This window comes from Pimephales promelas, chromosome 7 (genome assembly GCF_988280905.1).
Source record: "Pimephales promelas chromosome 7, fPimPro1.hap1.1, whole genome shotgun sequence".
Classification (NCBI taxonomy): domain Eukaryota; kingdom Metazoa; phylum Chordata; class Actinopteri; order Cypriniformes; family Leuciscidae; genus Pimephales; species Pimephales promelas.
Window position 1 is genome coordinate 21363933 of NC_142775.1, and position 22392 is coordinate 21386324.

General features: G+C 39.5%; 1 protein-coding gene across 1 annotated transcript in view; it reads left to right on the top strand.

Annotated features, from left to right (window-relative positions):
* Positions 1 to 7638: 7638 nt before the first annotated feature.
* The window catches only part of pth2ra (parathyroid hormone 2 receptor a), a 58572-nt gene continuing 43818 nt past the window's right edge, over positions 7639 to 22392 (top strand). The window contains exons 1-5 of the mRNA XM_039682065.2: positions 7639 to 8201; positions 12884 to 12983; positions 17355 to 17465; positions 20553 to 20668; positions 20753 to 20850. Of these exons, the coding sequence (XP_039537999.2) occupies positions 8064 to 8201; positions 12884 to 12983; positions 17355 to 17465; positions 20553 to 20668; positions 20753 to 20850 (563 nt within the window). The 5' untranslated portion in view covers positions 7639 to 8063. The remainder of the gene's footprint in view (positions 8202 to 12883; positions 12984 to 17354; positions 17466 to 20552; positions 20669 to 20752; positions 20851 to 22392) is intronic.

A 22392-nucleotide genomic window follows, 5' to 3' on the forward strand; every position in this document is an offset into this window, starting at 1 on the left:
ATAAGAGTAATTATGCTGTGTGAAAAAAAATTGAAATTACCTCTTTATACTTGTTACTCTGGGGTGCGTTTCCCAAAAGCATTGATAAGGTACTTGGTTACTAACATAACCTTGGTTATCTCTAGAAGTGGGAACAAGTACTACATAATATCCTGTGCTAGTGGAAAACCTATTTTGCACAAGATATTGAAGCCAAAAATCATCTCTAATTTTGAATTAATATAAAACGCATTGCGGCAGCATGCAGACATAGGCAAGACGGCTTGCGTGCCTATTGGCTGTCCTGCGGCTACTGCAGGAACCTATCGAGAGAGGCCATAGGTGACATGAGATCCAATGGGTCGCTTCACGCCCACTGCACCACGTCCCGCCGAGACAAGCATCGCCTCGGCCTATAATACAGCTCGATGGGCTGATATAATCTGTTTTTTCATCACCGAAGCGAACCAGAGCATGTTGCAGGCACGGCAAAGAAACGACAAATGACAAATCTTGAACGACAAATGTTTCAAATCTAATAAATGGATTGGCTCGGGCATCTTTCATGGCTTCCAAAACTGTGGTAAGGTCCCACATGGGGACTGAAGGGGGTCTGGGAGGATTCAGCCTCTTAGCTCCCTTAAATGGCATATTGCCCCTGCTGAAAAATCCAGCTAAAACCAGCCTAGGCTGGTTGGCTGGTCTTAGCTGGTTTAAGCTGGAAGTAGCTGGTTTTAGTTGGTCACCCAGCCTGGCTTAGCTGGTCAAGCTGGTCTCCCAGCCTGACCAGCTAAGACCAGCCTGACCAGCTAAAACCAACTTGACCAGCTAAGACCAGCCTGACCAGCTGAAAAAGTGTTCAAAACCCCTCTAAAACCAGCCTGATAAACCAACTGTAACCAGGCTGGGAGACCAGCCAAAACCAGCCAACCAGCCTTGGCTGGTTTTAGCTGGATTTTTCAGCAGGGGCAGGTTAGAGGACCCAACGAGTCAATGAATAGAAAAACAATGTAGGAACTATATTTTCTTTAAAATATACTTAAAGCTTCTGATCGATCGATTTTTTTTTTTTTTACCTGCAATATGCTCTTTAAGGAAGCGGATGACCAGATCGTTATTTCCCACTGACTGGCCACTTGCTGTTTAGCAAACGCTGCTATGGCTGCCACATAAACCTTGAGCGTTGATGGGGTTCTGTCCTTGTCCAGTAGCTCCTTAAGGAAGGCAAGAACTTCCATAACCTCACAGTCTAGGGGTGAAAAGCCTCGAGATTTACACCAGTCAGAAAACAGAGAAAATTTTGAGGAATTTTCAGGCCCATGCATGTAAGGACCACAGCTCCGAGGCGAGGATGCCAAATCGAGCCCTTGGCTTGAGAGAGGAGGTCTTTCCTCATCGGTATTGGCCATGGTGCAATGCTTGTCAGCTGCATCACAACTGGGAACCAAGCCTGTTTTTCCAGAGCAGAGCCACAAGTAGCACTGTGCATCCATTTTCCCTGATTCGTTCCAATACCTGAGGCAGGAGTGAGACATACTGTAAAAGGCATAGAGTGGGCTAGCACATCCCTGCTCTTGGAGAAAAACTTCTGACTGTGAGCGTTTTCTTGGGATGCAAGCAGCTCTCACGTTTGAGCTTCCACAAGAACCATTGAGGTTCATTGTCGTGTTATGCAGCACGTTTGAGCTTCAGCAAGAACCGATGAGGTTCATTCCCGTGTGTTACGCAGCACATTTGAGCTTCCTCAAGAGGTCTGTTCTTGCACATCAAGCAGGTTCATTTGAGCTTCTTTCCACTTTCACTGATTAGTGTTTAAATGTAATTAAAAGCCTACATTAATTCTGTTCATCATAAAGCGATCATGTTTTTTCTAGAACATTTTGACTACTCAATTCATATTAGTTTTTCGATCTCTTTATGAACTTTTTGAAGCATCAAAGTGGTAGTTGCGTAAACTGTAACTGTCTATGGAGAATACAGAAAGCTCTCTGATTTCATCAAAAAATGTCTTCATTTGTGTCCTGAAGATGAACGAAAAGACTGGTTTGGGATGACATGAGGGTGAGTAATTAATTTCATTTTGTCTGATGCTCATTTAAATGAGTGAATCTATACAAAAATTCTTAAGACTTAATATATGATTTTTTTTTTTTATATACATTTGCTAACACTGGAATTGACATTTACTTTATACAGACCTTGAAACATACCTTTCAGATAAAGATTAATCTGACATTTAATTTTATATTATACTGTATATCTTAACCTCTAGCTAACAGTCAAATCTGCGTACATGTTTTTTTTTTTTTTTTGGTTGGGGTTGTAATTGTACTACACACCTTGAGGGGGCAACAAAGAGTAATACTCTCAGGCATAAAAACAGGTGTAGAGAGTAGAAGTAGCAGATTGGTAATGGAGGAATAAGCATGCCTTATGAATTCAAACGATCAATAGTCCTGATTGGGAAACTAAGAGTTTGATGCTCAATCGGATGTAAGCAGTGTTTTTTTTCTTATGTTGACTGGTGGACGTATGAAAATTTATTTTCCTAATGTGATGATATTGTTTTGTAGAAGGACTTCACATTCAGGGGGGGTTGTGCTTCTGTTGCTTATGCCTGACTGTGTTTGTTTTAAACATGATGTGAGTTTGGAAAGCCATATGTCTTACTTCTGTTGATCCTGAAATTGGATTATACCCGCACGGCTGTGGATCATGAAGTTGTATTATACCATCTGTGTGATTTTGGATCAACAATAAGGTGGACAATGGGAAAATGTGGAATTTGTATTCTTGGATCTGAGGTTCCTGGACATTGAGTTTGAGTCATTGGTCAATGAACTTTCAACATGATTATCTTTGGCATCGTCACCTTCGTCATTGTCATCATTCAAAAACAGATAAGACTTTCATTTTTAACTGGTTATTGAGTAAAAAAAAAAAAAAAAAAGCCTGTAAGAATTTTTGCGTGTCCATAAGAGGGTTCCAAAAGATAAAAGAAAAATGTAATGAATGAGAAGTATTTGTTTATTATTTTCTGCATGTCACAGATGGTTCAAGATTGCAGCATTTCCTGTGTACCCCAAATAACATATAGTTAGTGAAACCCACCCTGTAAAAACAGATTTATAACTAATTCTTTTGTGATGTTAAGGAGACAGTTATAAACCTCTGGAGGTCATAGGAGAACAGATTCAATTATTCTAACAAAGACAGAAAGTTGGCCCTCATCATTGAAGGTTATGGGTAAATTATAAGTGTGTCCCTGCGACGGCCGTGAGTAACAGCAATCACATCTGGTGAGGAAAATCAATCAATCTAATCCATTTATAGAAAGACATTAAAATACTTCCCTGCAGTTACCAATTAGAAGGCAGTGCAGATTTGGATGTGTCTAGCAGCTTTGCACACTTCTGTAAAGACTTTTTTTAAAGCCTCCCTTTGACATTGACAAATTAGGAATTTACACTTACTTTCATGTGTTTGCAAGCAAGATCAAATGTTTAATCTTTTTAGGATGTAGAAAGAGATCAACACTGTTTCATAGAGCAGATGATTGCTATTGTAAAAAGGAGGTTATTCCTACGCTATCTCACGACAAATTCGTACGAGAGATTAAAAAGTGGCTAATTCGTACTCAGGGGTAGGTCATTCGTACGAATAAATACGAATTGGCCAATTCGTAAAATATGTACGATTTTGCAAAAACTAACGATTTAGTAAAATTCATACGAATTCTCGTGAGATCGGGTTGGTTATTCCCATTTCTCACAATGAAGAAATATCACAGCATACACTCTGTGATATTGAAAATGCTGGGTTGTTTTAACCCAATTTTGGGGTAAATATGGACAAACCCAATTGTTGGATTAAAAAATGCAATTTATAAATTTAACCCAACAGCTACAAAGACATAACAAAGACTCCGTAACAAACATTAAACAGACAGGGAGATTTCTAGTCTGAGCCATGTGTTTCCATTGAACCTATTCCAACAGTAAATATTACCAGTATAAATCCCTGTCATTGTTGACTTGATGGTGGCCCACTTGCTTGGCACGCTGTTTGTGTATGCATATCGAAAGCCACACATGTTGCCATTTATTAAAGCAAAAAAAAAAAAAAAGTTTTATAAAAGTTTTGTGACCCCTGGGCCACAAAACCAGTCACATGCGTCAATTTTGAGATTTACATCAACTGAGAGCTGAATAAATAAACTATTCCATTGATGTATGATTTGTTAGGATAGGACAATATTTGGCAGAGATACAACTATTTGAAAACTATTAGGAAACTACAAAAAAAAAAAAAGCTAAACATTGAGAAAATCGCCATTAACGTTTTCTATTTATGTTCGTGATTGTGCTGCATTCACTCACAAAACTAAATGTTTTAAATATTTACGGTAGGAAATTTACAAAATATCTTGGAACATTATCTACACCTAATGATTTTTGGCATAAAAAAAAATGACAATTTGATTAATACAATGTATTGTTGGCTATTGCCAGAAATATAAGTGCTACAGTATTTGCAACATGGTTTTGTGACCCAGGGTCACATTTAAGAAATTAATGCCTGTTCTTTCAAGCACATGCTTGTTATTGTCCTCTTCTCAACCATTTGATCAAAATGATCCTGTAAAAATATGAATATGAACATTAACATACAATAAAAGACACAGTGTCAAATGTTTGGGAAAAGAAGCTGCAAGGTTGCTGTGAAGACATGCACTAATGAGGTATTGTCTTGAGCAATGGATGTATGCTTCAGTTAGGAAGTAATTTAAACTAAGAGCATTACAGAAGAGCATTACAGAAAGCAGTTAATTAAGGGAAATCCTGAATGTTGAATTCCTTTATGTGACATTTTCAAGCAATTCAAGCAAATCTGAGCCGTTTGAATAATTGGACCACCTACAAACTAGTGGGGCCTTTTTTTTTTTTGTAAAAGCTGGTTTGGTTGGACAGATTTTTTTTTTTTTTTTTTTTTTTTTTTTTTTTTTGTAAAAGCTGATTTGGTTGGGCCAACCAAATCAATCTGCGTAGAAGCGGAAGGTTTACATTTAAGAATAGAAAAATGGTTATTAACATTTTACTTTGGCATGAACTCTGACCTTGTGTTCATTTTATTTGAGTCTGACATATTTCTTTTTGATTTTAAGGTTTATTCTTCATCATAAGGTTTCTTCAGTTTGAAGTCCATAAACATTTATATGAAGAGTTCAGATGCAAAAGCCTCTAAGTGCCATTTAAAATTTTCTTCTAGAATGATAATTTTTATCAAGCTTGTATATTTAAGTTCAGTGATTTCACTTAAATGGCAATGATAATTACCTATTAATTGTTATTTAAGTGAAATTGCTGAACTTAAATATACAAGTTTGATAAAAATCATCATTAAAGAAGAAAATTTCAAATGGCATTTAGAGGCTTTTGCATCTGAACTCTTCATATATTTAAATTAGGTTCTGAATCCCATATTTTTTAGTATTTCCTTGGTCTTTGACTTAACAAGTGACACCAACAGACAATTAAGATTAATCATTTCAAGATTAATCGAGTCAATGACTGCAGAAGAAAGGTTTTGCTGGGATGGTCTCTTGTAAGTAATTGCATCAGATAGAGGCACCTTTTATGATTCTTAAAGAATACTAGACTGCACTCCAACAACTTATTTCAAGGGAATCGTATGAAGCATTCACTCCACTTACATGGAAAGGAAATGACAGTTCAATGCTCACTCAGTTTGAAACAGAATATGGTTATGAGATTGTCATATAATTTGTTAGAGTTGTTTCTCTGTGCCAATTTAAATGTAAATACTTTAGGTTAAAAATAAATAAATAAAAGTAAAATTCCATCAGTGGCACAAAGAAAGTTGAAAGCAGAGTGTGAGTTAAATTAAGGTAAAAAAAAAATCTGAATGCAATAAATATGTAAATATTGTTATTTGAGCAGCCTTTTACTAACAAAAAGGGACAGAGCATTGACAGAAGTTGAGTTACTTGAGTTAACCATTATTGTTTATGTATCAGTGTTGATGATTGATAGTGATATGACTGATTTTAATTTGGACAAATGAATAGAATACCTTCAGTAATTTAACTGAAATTGTTTGATTGAATGTCTTCTCAAACCTAACAGAGAAATTAGCTGTCACTATCCTTAATGTGGTTTCATTCACATGACATTTCACAAACGAAGATAGGCTGCATGTCTTTTATTAAGTATCTTCGGCCACCTTTGGATCAATTCAAAATCAAGTTTAACAACAAAGGGGAAAACTGAATGTGTGTTTGCTCAGTTTCTGATATGGTTAAGCGGTAGCCCGTCGCTGCATCTTCAAACAGATTGAATCCAAGGGATAAGAGTAATGCTGAATCCTCAGGATTCCTCTGAATAACTGTTCTGTGTGTTAAAATGTGTTGGCATATAGCTCTGCAGGATTCCTTTTTTAATGGATAATTACATGTTTTACTACACAGGGTTTATTTTATTTAATGTATTTATAATGTCCCCAGTAGAGGTTAACTACTATTTTCACATTCAATTTACTGAAACGTGGAATAGTTAGTGAACCAAATAAGGGTACGTTTAAAAAACAAGTATTTCCTTTGCGTGTTTCACAACAAAAGTGACCTTGTCATCTGCGAAAACAATTCAAAAAGTGCTTTATTCTGCTGCCAGGCCAATAGTGGACGATGTCACTTTGTAAAGAAAAAAACTGTGTGCTTATACTGTAGACCGAACATGTAAGACGCATGCTCATGACGTCACCGTTTGGTTGTTGATGTTTCAGCACCATGGACAGATCCACATCACCACTTATTCTGCAGTGCTCCTGAACAATCAGTGATTTTTGCGTTGATTTTACTTATATGTAATTTAGCTTATCCTCCTGGTTTGAACAATCTTTCTAATACCAAAGCATATCTATTACACTACAACAGCTACTACAGATCTCTGATCATGTGTGAAGCCCACAGTGTGCCTCAAAAGACACTCTAGATGGATGCCGTTCTCTGTAGTAGCCTGCTTCTTTGAAGACTCTTATATTAATCTTACCATCTGGCAGCTGAGCATAGCATTTTTTGTTATGGCTTTACTCATAAATCATGCTCAGTATAGAAAATGTTCAGTATTAGGGATAAGGATGTGGTCATTTAACATATTATGATAATTATAGCCTAGCTGTTTACATGTAAATCATAACACAAAAAAAGTCGGTCAATAGCGTTCTGCCTATAACATCTGTTTTTGTTTTATAGGCAGAAGGAAAGAAAATCATACAAGTTTGGAATAACCGATATTTCATTTTTCTGAGCAGGATAAACTGGGTAATTAATTAGCCTACCAATTTTAACAATATTATTTGAAGGCCATTATTTGTAGCAAATGATCAGACTTCTTTCATTTAACAACTATTTCAGAAAGAGATTTATCCTTTAACAACTTATTTGAAAGAAAGTTGAAGATGCTTCTTTTTCTCTCACATCTCTTTGAAGACATGTCGAGTGAGCTCTGCTTACTGCCTGCCTCCGTAGTCATGTGCTTTGAGAGATGAGCGGAAGAAGAAATAGTTCCTATCCTACAAACATCCTACACAACAATTTGCTTACATGATTCATTGCTTTCTCATCAAAGCTCGTGATACGCATTTTTTTTTTCAAAGAAGAAGAAGAAAAAGAAGAAAGCACTTTAAAGCGCGTTGTGCCAATATTATTGATGTGAGGAGGATCTTTCCTCGCGATAAACCGTCAGTATTATACTATCGATATTTCAAGATCGATCCACCTAACCCCCGTGAGAGTGAGACACTTGTGGTTTGTGACTGAAAGAGCGTTTCTCATTCATTCAAGCGCCTCACTCATTTCACTCACGTTGAGTCCGTCAGCCGAACCTTCCGAGGGGATTTCTACATGGAGTAGGCTACACTTGCAAACTTTCAAGTTGCTTTTACGATGCGAAGGAGAACTTCGTAGAACAACGACGTCACGTGATTCTGTGCTATTTTATTAGACATTTTAGAAAAGATTTTGGGAGATTTAATTATGTTTTTTCCTCTTACGACATGACTAGATCATGGTCGCTGGAGATACACAAAGTCTTAAAGAAAGAAGGCTGATATCTCGACAAAAGAATCACCTCAGAACCATGAGGTATTGTCTCCTGTGGAACTTCGCCAAAGTGATTCTGTTTTGGACATTAGCTGATGCTCAGGTAAGACTTTAGGTCTACATGACTTCTGGTTTTTTTTTTCTTTTTACTTTACCTTTTGTGGGGGCACTTGTGGTAACGTTAGTCCAGGTTCATTTGGTACGCTAGGCGTCTTTATATTGCTGTTTATTAATGTATTTGATGTATTAATGTATTTGCTATGACAATGACAGAAATGTCTTTAAAGCAAATGATCTAGAACCTGCGTGTGTGTGTGTGTGTATCCAACTATATGTTGTTGTTGCATTAATTCTGTAATCCCCATCCCTAATATCAGCCTCTGAGACAAGAAATACAACAGTGGTTTTGATGAAAGCTTGGGGTGTTTCACAGCCCTTTACCTCTCTCTTAAACTATGAAGAGCTGCTACTGCATGCACTGTAAAATAATAATAATAAAAAAAACATTCATTTTTTCATATAATTTCTAATTAGTCACCAAGTCAAAAAAAAAAATATCACGTTATTTCACATGACTCAATATTTGATATTGGGTGGAAATAGACCTTTATGGTAACATTTGCTCATATGGAATACATACATTCATGTTTTTTTTTTTTTTTTTTTTTTTTTTGGGGGGGGGGGGGAGGGGGTGGGTTAGCATTTCATTATGTTGTTGACAGATTGTTCACTTTTGTTCTGTCATTGGTGGTCATTGATCTACCTGTGCTGTAGGTGAAATGACATACACTTGAGTGGCTTGTGCTTTTGTCCATGCGTTAATAACATGTTGTTTAAATGGCACCTAAAAGAAAAAAAAAAGATAACCAGTCAATTAGGAACTGCTGTTGCTATTTGATGTTTCAGCACCACGGACAGATCCTCAGCAGAACTTATTCTTATTTTGCAGTGTTCCTGAACACTCAATGATTCTACTTATACGTAATTTAGCTTGTTCTCCTTGTGGTTTGAACAATCTTTCTAATACCAAGCATATCCATTATATTACAACAGCTACTGTCCGTTAATAAACCAAATTAATTGTTTGCAGGAACCAGAAATCATCCAGCAAAACAATACACAATATCATACAAACCTGGTTATATGTGTTGCCACTTTCTTCACAACAGCAAAAAATGAAGCTCATTCATGGACTGTTTAACCTCACAATTCTGTAATAAGCAGCTAATCACGTTAAACTGGGAATGCTTTGTGAGATTTATTATTCACAAGGGTCGTTTTAAGGTAGGTCGGCTTGCTCATATTGCAAGTTTGAGTTGTGTGCTGTTAATTGTTACTTTAATACCCAACACTTTTTTCCCACTGCATTGTCAGTAATTTACAGTAACAAATTAGTAAGTCATTAATGCATGAGTATGTTCGTGTCCTGTTAGAAAGAATCATCTTAAAATGTGCTACGTGTCACACATCTAAATTTGTTACATGTATTTCAGATGTTCTGATCCTTTTGAAATGCCCCCAACCAATAGGCTTCAGTATTTTGTGTATTTCTGCTGTAAATATAACAAATCTGTTTGTATTCAGACTTTTTTATATTACAGAATCTGGGGCTCTGGATCAATCTCAGAATGTTATACTTTCGTTTTTTTTTTTTTTTCATTTTTTCTTTTTCTTTTTTTTTCTGCTATGTTTGGAATCTGTTATATTTTGAAAGGGATAAGCATATTTGCCCATCTGACTGGAACAGTGTCAGTCTCACAGTGTTGCATGATGATGTCAAGAATGGTGCATGACTATTATTAATTTTTATAGAGAACCACCAGAGAGACCACTTGCATACTTCATGAAGCTGCCATAGGACATATGAACGTAATCATAGATGTATAATTCCCAACACATTGAGTCAATGATTAAAAGTCTCCCTCTATATTTTTTATGCTAATTTGAGTCATAATATCAGTGCAGTATTTAAAGTAGATATGAAGGAAGTGGTGGACAGGATACTTAATAAATTTCTTAGAAATGTTTGGAGTAGTGTTATCTTATGGTCATCTCCAGTATCTTGGGTAACACATTACAAGTCAAGTTACATGATCTGATTTACTTTAAAAAAAATAAATAATGAGTAAAGTAATGCATTACTTTTGAATTGACAACAAAAAAAAAAATACTTTTTTAAAGTAAGTATTTGTTTCCTTATTTATTAACTTACACCTCTCCTGTCCCCATGTTGAGAGAAATCTGGAGTAAGAGGCAGATGTGTTGTTCACTCTGTAAAAATGATGGTTATTGTTGTCACGAATCTGGTCCATAAACTTCCAGTCAATCACCACCAGAGGTCACTCACTCACAGCATGGACTCTAGCACTTCACTACAATCCCCATCATTCATTGCATTGACAACTCACACAGCTGATTCCACTTATCACACTCACACCTGACCTGAGAACTATCACATACTATCTCACACTCTTTATAAGCCTTGGACTTTCTTTCCCTGATGCTGAGGTGGCTTTTTCACTGGGATGGTTTGCTGCGGTCCGAGCCCCAGCGCGTTTGTTCCCGGCCATAGACAGTATAAGAAGTGGACATAGCGATCTCATTGGGACTCCATTGAGACAAGTGAAACACGTTTTTGGCACTATATATATATATTTTTTTTTTTAGCAAACAGAGCTTGACGACGTAGATGTGACATGAGCAAACTGTCTGTCTTCTAGTGGCTGTGGCATGAGAAATCTGAATCATCCCTTCTGAAACTTGCAGAGGCGGAGAGTGTGAATAGGAGCTGTCCATGAGCTAGGAGCAGGAGACACATTTGCTAGGTATTCTGATTAATTATTTTGTCCTTTTGCCTCCACGTTTCCCCGATTGCGTGTGAGCTTCTTTCACTGTCCATACGGTAACCTCTCTACTGTGCGACAAAGAGTCGCATGGGTATGACGCAATCGTTAGCCTACTTTCACTAAAACTGCTTCTACGGGGCCATAACATAAGCTACAAGGTAATGGAGCATTTTATACATTGTCATGTTTCTTTAGAAATAAATAAAGGACAAATGGGGTCTTCAAACGCCTCAGAAGTAAAGTTATTCGCTGTCAAAATGACGCCAAAATGAATGGGAGTCAATGGGAATGCTAACGCAAGTGAAGTTCTGCTACAAGATGGCAGCTCCCGCCAGGCTTCAACTTCCGGTCGATGGATTACCCCCTTGTTCCCGGCGCCCCCTGAATCAACTCAGAATCAAGTTGAGTGTAAAACCAGACCAACGCTGCGGGGGGCGTGGGGAACAAACGCGCTCCGGCTCGGACCGCAACAAACCAGCCCAGTGTAAAAGCCCCCTTAGTGTTAGCTTCTCTACTGAGCACATCCATTGATCTTAGTCCTGCCTTGTCCTTGTTATGATTCTTGCCTGTTTCCTGGAATCACCCTTAGCCTAGCCCTTTGGACTCTGTTTGCCCCTCATTTGGATTATTGCTGTTTCCCTGGATTCTCTCTCTTTGTCTTGCCCCTGTTGGATATTGTTCGCCGATCGTCTATCCACGCTTGCCCTAAGGATTACTCTGTGCCATGCCTCTGTCATACTTGTTTGCTGCTCATTAACCTTGCCTGTATTAAGACCATGCTTTGGAATAAAGCTTTGCATATGGATTCGCACGTCTCTCATCTTGTTCGCCCCGTTACAATTGTAGCTTTAGACTAAACATGGGAATACAGTTGCATGAATGCATGTATGCATGAATTTCTAGTAATTGGATTTCTTTCTTAATTTTTTCTTCATTCTTAAGTCTATACAGAAAGCTTCTTTGTTCATTTACATTCAGCTTCACCCATTACAAATTACATATTGCATTTTAATATCCTCCTGAAAAAAGTCCAATTTACATTGCTCAAAACTGTACATGTCTGTACTCTGCATGACTGAGAAAATGTATTTAATTGAGGCAGAATATCAGGCTGAAATGACAGATCCAATACCCTTCTGATACACTTACATTAATTGAAAATATTTCTTTCATCATTACAGAGAGAGTGAATCTTTTAATTTCTTTCATATCCACATCTAGAAGTTCAACTCTTCACACTCCCTCGCAGACTCCAAAAGAAACAAGAATTAAGACAGAGAGAGAATGTCACCACTAACCCTTTGATAATCACACGAACACACACTCAATTCAACTTTAAACTTAATTAAACTTAATCTACTCTCATTTAAATTATAAAATCATTTACCCTCATGTCGTTTCAAACCTTATGACTTCCCCCTAGAACATATGAGTAACTTATATTTATATATGCATTATACGACAACTATTATTTATTATATTTTACATACATTGTGGATCATTGATCCCAAATGTGTCTTGATGGGTCAAGCATGAAATACACTTTACTTGGTAACACTTGATTTTTCATATCATACATGTTACTTACCATAGTAATAACAGTGAAGTATGCATAATTACATGGAACTAACCCTCAACCAAACCATAATCCTACCCTAACCCTTAATTAAGTACATGTTGTTAATTAATATTACTTAGTACATAAATAATTACTCAACAATGAAATCTTAAAATAAAGTGTAACCCTTTATTTTAATGAGAGTTGTTTTAAATGTTTAAACTGTCTAAAGTGGACCAACTAAATAAAGTGTTACAGAAAATACAAATGACATTTGTAAATGACATCCTCTCGCACACACACACACACAAAATAATAATCTGATGGCTTCTGAAGATTTAGTACATAATGGAGAAACAAAATGACCTCTTTTTTGGACAGGCTGATGAAGATGGTGAGATTACAGCTGAAGAACAGGTACAGATGCTACTGGATGTAAAGCTGCAGTGCCTACTGAAGGTCTCTACAGACGACCCAGCAGGTAGGCACTGTTTCCAACACTGATTTTTTTTTTTTTACCCAGTTTTTAATTTAAAAGGATTAGTTCACTTTAAAACGAAAATTAGCCCATGATACTCACCCTCGAGCCATCAGCGTATCAAGCCATCAGTGTATGGGTTTCTTCTTTCTTCTAGAGCTATCCAAGTTTATATGAGTTTCACTCATATTTTTTAAAGAATTTTATTTTCACACAGTTCACATACAAAAAACTCACCACTAGAAGCCTCTCTCCTGTCCAGAAGAAACAGTGCAATCCGATTAAAAAAGTTTTTTCCACCATTCAAAAGCCTTCCCAATAATTATTTGTTTCTTTGATGAAAAACATTGGTATTGCCTCACCCCAATCCTCCTCCTTCTTGGGGATTGCCTCTTCCATGGTAAATGTATCTGGTCCATTGATAGCATAGGGTTGATAGACACTGGCTTATTCTTCAGCTCCGACTTCACGTGCGCAAAAACAAATAACACCCGCCCCTGTCTGTGATTGGTAAGAACACTGTTTATTTTGATTTTGAGTGGTGTTTGTACCCATTTGTTTTTGTGTGCAAATCTCTGAGCCTAGGCTGCCTACAGAGACGTGTGTTTTTTTTGACAGCCTGCTTATGGGGCGGGCAGCTAGCGGATCGTTAGGAAAGATTAGATGAATGTGATAATTTTTGTTTTGGCCTGAAATCACTGATACAATCTTTAAAAGCACTATATAAAGGTGACGACTTGACTTGATCTAATGTGAGTGACAGGTTATCCCACCCAAGCTCCAGTAAACACGTCATCAGAGAAGATGACATAGCTTGTTATGAGAGACATAACTTTAAACAAAATATTGATTTGCACTGATAAATAGTTTACTGCAATATTCCATAAGAAAACAAGAATTGTCAATTTTGATGTTAGGGTGACTTTAAGTGGCCCTTTCAGTTCTCCACATCAATGTTTTTGTGCACAACATAATCTCACCTAGAAATTCAACAAAAATTTATGAACCGTGACAGTAGTCATACCAGACTCCCTTACCTGCCGATTGTGATCATCGATAAGAGAGTGATCCAGGATGTCTCTAGCTGGTACCCAACTTCTCTTCTCTGGACCGTAACCTTCCCAGTCCACCAAGTACTGAAATCCGCGTTCCCTCTGTCTCGAGTCCAGAACCCGATTGACCGAATAAGTTGGTTCATCGTCTGCAAGTCGCGGCGGAGGGGAACCGTGACTGGCGGATTAATGTGAGAAAAAAAAAACGGGCTTAATTTTGGACATGTGGAAGACGGGATGAATCCTCCTGTACACTGGAGGGAGATTGAGGAGGACTGTGATTGGACTAATGATTTTCGTGACAGCGAACGGGTCAATGAATTAAGGTGCAAGCTTATTTGAAACGGAGCGGAGGGGAATGTCCTTGGTAGAAAGCCACATTTTGGAGCCGATGACACATACGGAAGGCTTACGCCGGTGGCGATTGGCTTTGGTCTTGGTGCACTCCCCCACTTGGAGTAGAGTCTCACAGGCTCTGATCCAAGTGTGGTGACACCTCTGGATGAAGGCGTGGGCAGAGGGGACCACGACTTCGGATTCCAGACTGGGAAAAATAGGTGACTGGTACCCTACGCGACACTCAAACGGTTATGGGCCCGGGAATGACACTGGCAGCATGTTGTGGGTGTACTCCACCATAGACCACCATTCAGATCCTCAGCTCGTTAGGACGAGCTGAGGATCTGAATCAGGTGTGTTAAATAAGGGAGACATACACAATATGCAGAGCAGTGGGTCGCAAAGACTGGAGTTGAGAACCCCTGGCATAGACAGTTGCTAACTCCAAGAGGAAGGATTCTTGGACACTAAACATTGCTTCGTTCTCTCCAAATCTTGGTTGGCTCACTCAGTTTGACCATTGCTCTGGGGATGGTACCCAGAGGACAGACTCACAGTTGCCCCCAGGAATCTACAAAACTCTCCAAAATTTGGACACAAATTTGGGTCCTCTGTCAGAAACCACGTCTGTCGGGAGGCCATGTAATCGAAAGACGTGGTTGAACTGAACAAGCCAATACAAATTGTGTCACGAGCCATGGAGGGTCACCAGAAATGTTGCTTGACTAAAAATCTAGTGCAGTTTAATACCTGGATGGCAAGCCACAATGGAACAATGTCCCCACTGAATAACGCTGGACCGTAAACCCTCAGACTGAAATAAAGGTCTAAGGCCTTCGATTGGATCTCCCATGTGAGTGTAGAGATGAATAGAGTCTCTGGTAAAATGCACTCGGGAGTAGACAGGCATTCGGAACGGTCAAAAATACGCGATAAAGACTCAGGTTTGATGTGTTTGGAACCCGGCGGTACGAGAGAGTAAATGACCGAAAAAAGAGCCCATCAAGTCTGCCTGGAGTTTAATCGTTTAGCAGTCTGAATGTATTCCAAGTTCTTGTGATTGGTCCAAGCAATAAAAGGTACCCCTGACCCTTTTAACCAGTGGCACCATTCCTCCAATGCTAACTTGACTGCCAACAACTCTCTGTTGCCAATGTCATAATTATGTTCGGCAGGGGATAAATCATGAGACAAAAACGCGCAAGGATGCATCTTGTCATCTGAAGGAGAACGCTGGGATAGCACTGCACCTACCCCTACTTCTGACGCATCGTCCTCCACCACAAAATGTCATGAGGAATCAGGGGTTATCAGGATGGGGGCTGAAACAAAGCAACCCTTCAGTTTGACAAACGCAGCCTCGGCTGCATCTGACCACCTGAATGTCGTTCTGAGGGAGGTCTAGGCGGTCAGAGGCCAGATTCACAACTATTTGGCTGAAGTTGTGAATGAATTTCCTGTTGAAATTGGCGAACCCCAGAAACCTCAGTACAGGAATCTGGACTTGGCCAATCCACCACAGCCTTGACCTTCTCAGGATCAAAGCACATTCCCTCATCCGAGATGATGTACCCTAGAAAAGGAACAGACTGTTTGAAAAACGTGTTTCTCAGCCTTGACAAAAAGCCCATTATCTAGCAACCTCTGAAGCCCTAGCCCGGAGATGCTGCATGTGTTTCTGGAGAGACGATGAAAAAATCAATATGTCATCCAGGTTAACATATATAAACTGATCGACCATGTCTCGCAACACGTCATTGAACAGTGCCTGGAAGACCGCTGGGGAGTGGGAAAGGCCTAAAAGCATAACCTAACATTCAAAATGACACCTGGGGGTGTTAAAATCGGTCTTCCACTCATCCCCCTCCCTAATGCGAACCAAATGATAAGCATTACGTAAATCCAATTTCGTGAAGATAGATGCTCCCTGCAACCTCTCGAAAACTGAAGACATCAACGGTAAAGAATAAGTATTCTTTACCGTGATGCTATTCAACCCCCAGTAATCAATACAAGGTTGCAGCGATCCATCCTTCTTCCCCACAGAAAAGAATCCTGCCCCCGCTGGAGAAGAGGAAGGGCAGATGAACTTAGTTGCTAAAGAATCAGAAATGTATTTCTCCATGGCCTCTCTCTCTGGAACAGAGAGTGAATATAACTTGTCCTTACACTTACACTTGGTGGAAACATATCTGACAATAACTCTATAGCACAGTCATAGGGACGATATAGAGGAAGAGAAGCAGCCCGAGACTTACTGAAAACTTCCTTCAGGGTCCAGGTACTCCTTGGGCACATTAGATAAATACACTGCCTCCTCCTGCAACATAGGAACAGAAACAGACGAACAGGCAGACACTAGTCAAGACTTATGACAATAACTACTCCACTCCAACACTTATTTGAGCTGCCAGTTCACTTTGGGGTTGTGACGAGTGAGCCAGGGGTGACCAAGGACGATGAGTGCAAGAGGAGTGTCCAGAATGTAATAGGAGATGGTCTCTATATTATTGCCTGATTTGATGAAAGTGATGTCTTTACCAGCCAGTGAAATAGTGGGGAGTTCTTAACCACTGAACTGTGTGTGTACTGCGATTTGGTGAGTGGGGGATCTGAGGGGAACTTGAAATTTTCGTGCAAAATGATGGTCCATGAAATTACCTTCAGCTTCTGAATCCAGCAGTGCCGGACAGTCGTGGAATTGAGTCGACCATCAGAGTCTTACCGGCAGGAGTGTAGATGTGGATGAGGTCTTCTCGGCCGAGATGCCACCCGACAATAGCCTCATACTTACTGTCGGACTGGGCCTTTTAAAGGACAACTGTAGGCAAAATGTCGAGCTCCTCCACAGTACATGCAAAGGCCATGTGACATTTTTTGATGGTATCATGTTATGGTGCAAGACTGGATAATTTCACTGGTCATAACTGAACTTATTCTTTGGTGAATTGACATCTCTGCTCTGAAACTGTTCTACTCTCAGTTGGTGTATGTGCCCCAGAGTGGGATGGTCTGATATGTTGGCCGCAAGGCTTCCCTGGAGCTCTGACCAAGACCCTCTGCCCAAGTTACATCTATGACTTCAACCATGCAGGTTTGAAATATTTTTATCTCTCTCTTTTTCATGTCTGTTGTAGTTACAAATGTTGTATATTGCTGTTTGAGTCGTGTGGGCTGAAGCTAAAGATGATAACCGTTAAGCGCTTTACTACCGGGTTAACTTATTAACTTAACCAAGCACGTCCTATATGAGACGAATCAGATATATAAATATTCTCAAAATAAGCATAGTATACAACTTACAAATGCACAAAACAAAAGGCAACAAATGCTCAAGCGAACTAATAGTCATGAAGGTGCATCCACTGCGGATGTGTTTATCATGTAACAACGTGCTGAAACAAAAATGTGCTTGGTGTACAAAAAATTCACAACATTCTTTTACAATAGTGTTTTCTTTTCATTAAAATTGTATGTTGCATATGTAACAGAGACCAGCTAGTAGTTGCTGTGCACTAACCCTAACTGTATTTTCCTTTTTAAAGTTATTCTAATCATATTACAATCGATTCAAAACCATCGTGGCAAAATGACTCAGATGAAGGAAATACTGTAACATACTCGGTTACCTAATGTAACCTCGATTCTCTCTAGAAGAGGGAACGAGTATTGCGTAAAGTGCTTACGCAACGGATAAAGTCATTTTTTCTCGAGATCTGAAGCAAAACATCCTTAATTTTGTATTTATTGTCAACGCAGTGCAGCAGACAGCAGACAGCATACGCTAGCAGACTGAATAAGTGTGCTCATTGGCTGTCCTGTGGCAAATGCAGCAGCCTATCTGCCTATCGCTTCGCGTACACGTCACAGCCCGCCAAAATGAGAGTGGCCAACATATCGTGAGCTTAGAATTATAAGGTTCTATCTCCGTTTCGGTTAGTTCTGAGATATTGAGCATCAAAGTTTTTACATCCCAGCTGGCAAAACTGTTATGTAGTATAATCTTCTATTATAGCTTTATCTATTAATCTTTTTTTTACAAAAATAACACCACACAGGCATAAATAAACACCTAATGGATCAGATTATGTCAAAAACTCAATTTTGACCAAAAGTGGAGATAGAACCTTATAATTCTAAGCTCACGATATATAAAAGAGGGGCTAAACAGGCTGAACTCTGGTTTTCATTGACTGAAACAGATAAGCTTGCGGTGCAAGCACGGCAGGTTACGTAACACTCGTTCCCTCTTCTAGAGAGAACTGAGGTTACATTAGGTAACCGTGTACGGTAATTCATGGCCTGCATGGTCTTTTGCACCTCTGAGAAATGGTCCATAATCCCGCTAACAGCTGGGCCGAAGAGGCCGGTGGGGGAGAGCAGGGGTTTGAGGAAGACAGCCCGCTCGGATTCCCTCATGTCTGCGAGCATCAGCCAAAAGTGCATTTCTGTGATTTCTGTTAAGGAAGCCATGCATCCGTCCAAGTGCCTGGGCCACTGACTTTCTGGCGCGAAGAGAAAGGTTCGTTGCACTGCGAAGATCTGTGATGCCTGATGGGTCCGAGCTCTTCTCGTCCAGCTCATGGAGGAAATCGACCTGGAGAATCTGTAGAAACGCCATGGAGTGCAGGGCTGAAGTGGCCTGTCCGGCGGGGGCGAAAGCACTGACAAGGGCTGAAGTGGTCCTGCAGGCCTTAGAGGGGAGGACAGCCTTTGAACGCCATCCAGAGGGCGGGCAAAGATGCACTGCCACTGCTTCCTCCACCGGGGGAATGGAGTTATACCCCTTCTCGACAGCATTGTCAACCTGAGAGAGTGTCGAGGAGGCATGCGAGTGGACTCTCGTGGAAAAAAGGGGCGTTCCATGACTTGGATAGTTCGGCGTGGAGCTCCGGTAGGAAGGGCACAGTCGGTGCAGGCGCTTGGCGGTGGCGATGGAGAAAGTATCCAACAAACCTGTTTCTTTGTGGGCTCCTCAGGCGCTGACCACTCGAGGCTGAGTTGATCGACAGCCTTGGTGAGGAGGCGCAGAAGCTCCGCATCAACGGCAGCCCGAGTACTCATATGCTTGCGGCCCAGGCAGAGAGCGCAGATGAGATGGCAGTCTCCAGCAATGAGCTGAGCGCAGCACAAGCCGCAGGTGGAGCGAGGCATTTTGATAAAAAACGCCTTGCACTCTTTTAGATATATAAGTGAATGTCACTGGATAGCGTAGCAGGCACGGGTCTCTGACGGCCGGCTTCTTCCGTTGCTTCCTGAGCTTGCTTGTCGCTTGATTCGACGGTGGCGGTTTCTCAAGATCCAGCGATGCGGAGAGCTTCACTGAAGAGATAAAAATCAGAGTTCAGCCTGTTGAGCCTCTCTTTTATATATACGTTGGCCACTCCCACTTTGGCGGGCTGTGACGCATAGAGGGTGTGACATCACGCGGGGCTCACCAATAGACTGCTGCATTTGCCACTGGACAGTCAATGAGCAAACTTACTCGGCCTGCTATGGTCTGCTGTCTGCTGCACTGCGTTGACAATAAATACATGATTAAGGATACTTTTTGGCTTCAGATCTCGAGAAAAGATGACTTTACCCGTAGCGTAAGCAACTTACATAAATAATGAGTTCTCTTACGAAAGGTTCTCTCGTATTATCAGCTTCAATACATTACCCATTTTTTTTATCATGTCGTTAACGATAACATAATTAATGGAACATATATCGGCCAATACCGACATAGTATTTCTAACATTTGAATGAGGTTAAGAACAAATTCATATGCATATGTGCTTAGAATTATTTTTCTGTGAGAACTTCTCCTGTGTGTATAATAATTCATGCAACTGTTAGTAAATGAGACCCAATCTCTATGTTTGAACAATACTGCCCATACTGTTTCTGTGTGCCGTATTTATGTGCTTATGCAAATGTTCTTTATTTGACCTTCAATATTCAGCATGACGAAAAAAATAGAAATTATAGATTTGTAATCATTTAAATACAATTAATGGTTTATTAGATTTTTTTCTAAAATAATTGATTAAAAATGGAAAATAAACTATCATTTACTAATGTTTAATTTTTTATTGATGCATAATGTGTACTGTTTAGCATTATATTTAAAAAATAATAATAAAAATAGTTGGCAGTATACATAATATAGCCAGTAAAGTCTTTGTCAATCTCTCAGGACATGCCTACAGGAGATGTGACTCTAATGGTTCCTGGGTACTTGCAGAGAGTTCAAACAAGACTTGGGTCAACTACACCGAGTGCATCAAATCCCCAGAGCCCAACAAAAAGAGAGTAAGCAACATTACCATCAGTTGTCTTCAATGGACCGAGATCACTTTATTGGTGACTTGACGCACCACCTCTTTGACCCCACAGCAGGTCTTTTTTGAACGGCTGCACATCATGTACACAGTAGGCTATGCAGTTTCCTTCAGCTCTCTTCTAGTGGCCATCTTTATTATTGGATACTTTAGGTAAGTAACTGACTGGCCGTGTGTGTTTTTACTTCATATTAACTGCACAAAAGAAAATTATGTTTTAAATAGTTTTCTTATACCTAATATTGTATTTCTATTTCTGTCAGTCTGTAATTGCACAAATGTAAATCAGTGCTACTGTGTAGTTTTCTTTTTTCTCTGCTCTCTGTGCTCCGTTAGCAGCTCGTTCAGTAAGAACATGCAGCTGTGGTGTGGCAACACTATTCAGTAAAGGAAGTGCTTGGTACAGTCAATATTAATAGCACAGCTGGCAATGTAAAAATGCAAAACTCTGCTGGACAGTGCTTGCAGTGTTGTTTTAGCTTGATTGTTTAAATGCATGATGACATGTTTATAGATTATTATCAATCTCCATAATCTGTGGGGGGTTGCTACAGTAATACAATATTAAATCCTAAATTATAAATCAGATGTACCTATGTACAATACCATATCGATCTCCAGCAATCAATTTAAATAGTACATTGTGTATAATGAGATCTAATATGCGATGGTGCCGAGAATTTTCATGTGAAGAAAAACATAGATCTGATAATTTCACACATGTACTTTAATGGTCTAGTAGCAGAACTTTTGCCAAGCGCTCTCGTATAGGTTTTTTTTTTGTTTCTCATTAAAACCGATTATGTTTATCAGTGGTTGTATATCAAGCAGGGGCACGTTTGTATGCATTTTACTTTGTGATTTCACCGGAACGAATATAGAGCCTCCGCAACGGATTAAAGCGCAGGTCCGTGTGAAGACTGTGCGCGACGCAGTGTGAGCCACAAGAGAACACTGTATCCGCGCCACTGATTGCAGAGTCAACGAGCACTTTGATCACTTGATTTTAAAAACAACACATGCTAGATCAGCGTGCTAGATCGCCTCTTATTTAACAAATGAATGAAATGAATGCTCTGCTAGTTAACTAGAGTTGTTTTATTTATTTATATTAGTTAAACCTGTGCCGCGAGATGTTTCAAAAATTGGTGGGGACATGTCCCACCCGTCCCACCTGCAAATTACGCCTATGCTTCTCCTAAATCTATCTGTTGGCATTTGCAGTGCATTGCGACCAGTGTTGTAATATCTCCCAGTGTGCAATTTTCACAGAATTGCATCAGGATCAGGTCTTTCGGGGAAACAGAAGGTTCAATATATAATACGTATATAGTGATAGCCCCTGAAAACACATAGTGAACTGTCACATCTATAAGATATTCAGATTATAACATTAACAGTATTCAGGTATAACGCAAACAGTAACTACGAGATGTTGCGTAAACTGTGATGGGGTTGCGAAAGTTGTACATTGTATAATAAGTGAGTATGAAGTGTCTGACGCAGTGGATTGGCTACAGCAATGGATGACGAAATACACCAATGAATACATTTGCTTCTGAGGTGAAATTTTGAAATTATGTTGAAGTACAGGAGACACTTTGACACTTATAACCAGAAATACACAGAAGTATTTGTAGACTTTTGGGGATTTTTGTCAACAGATGCACAATAGAGAACGGATTGTAACTGAAG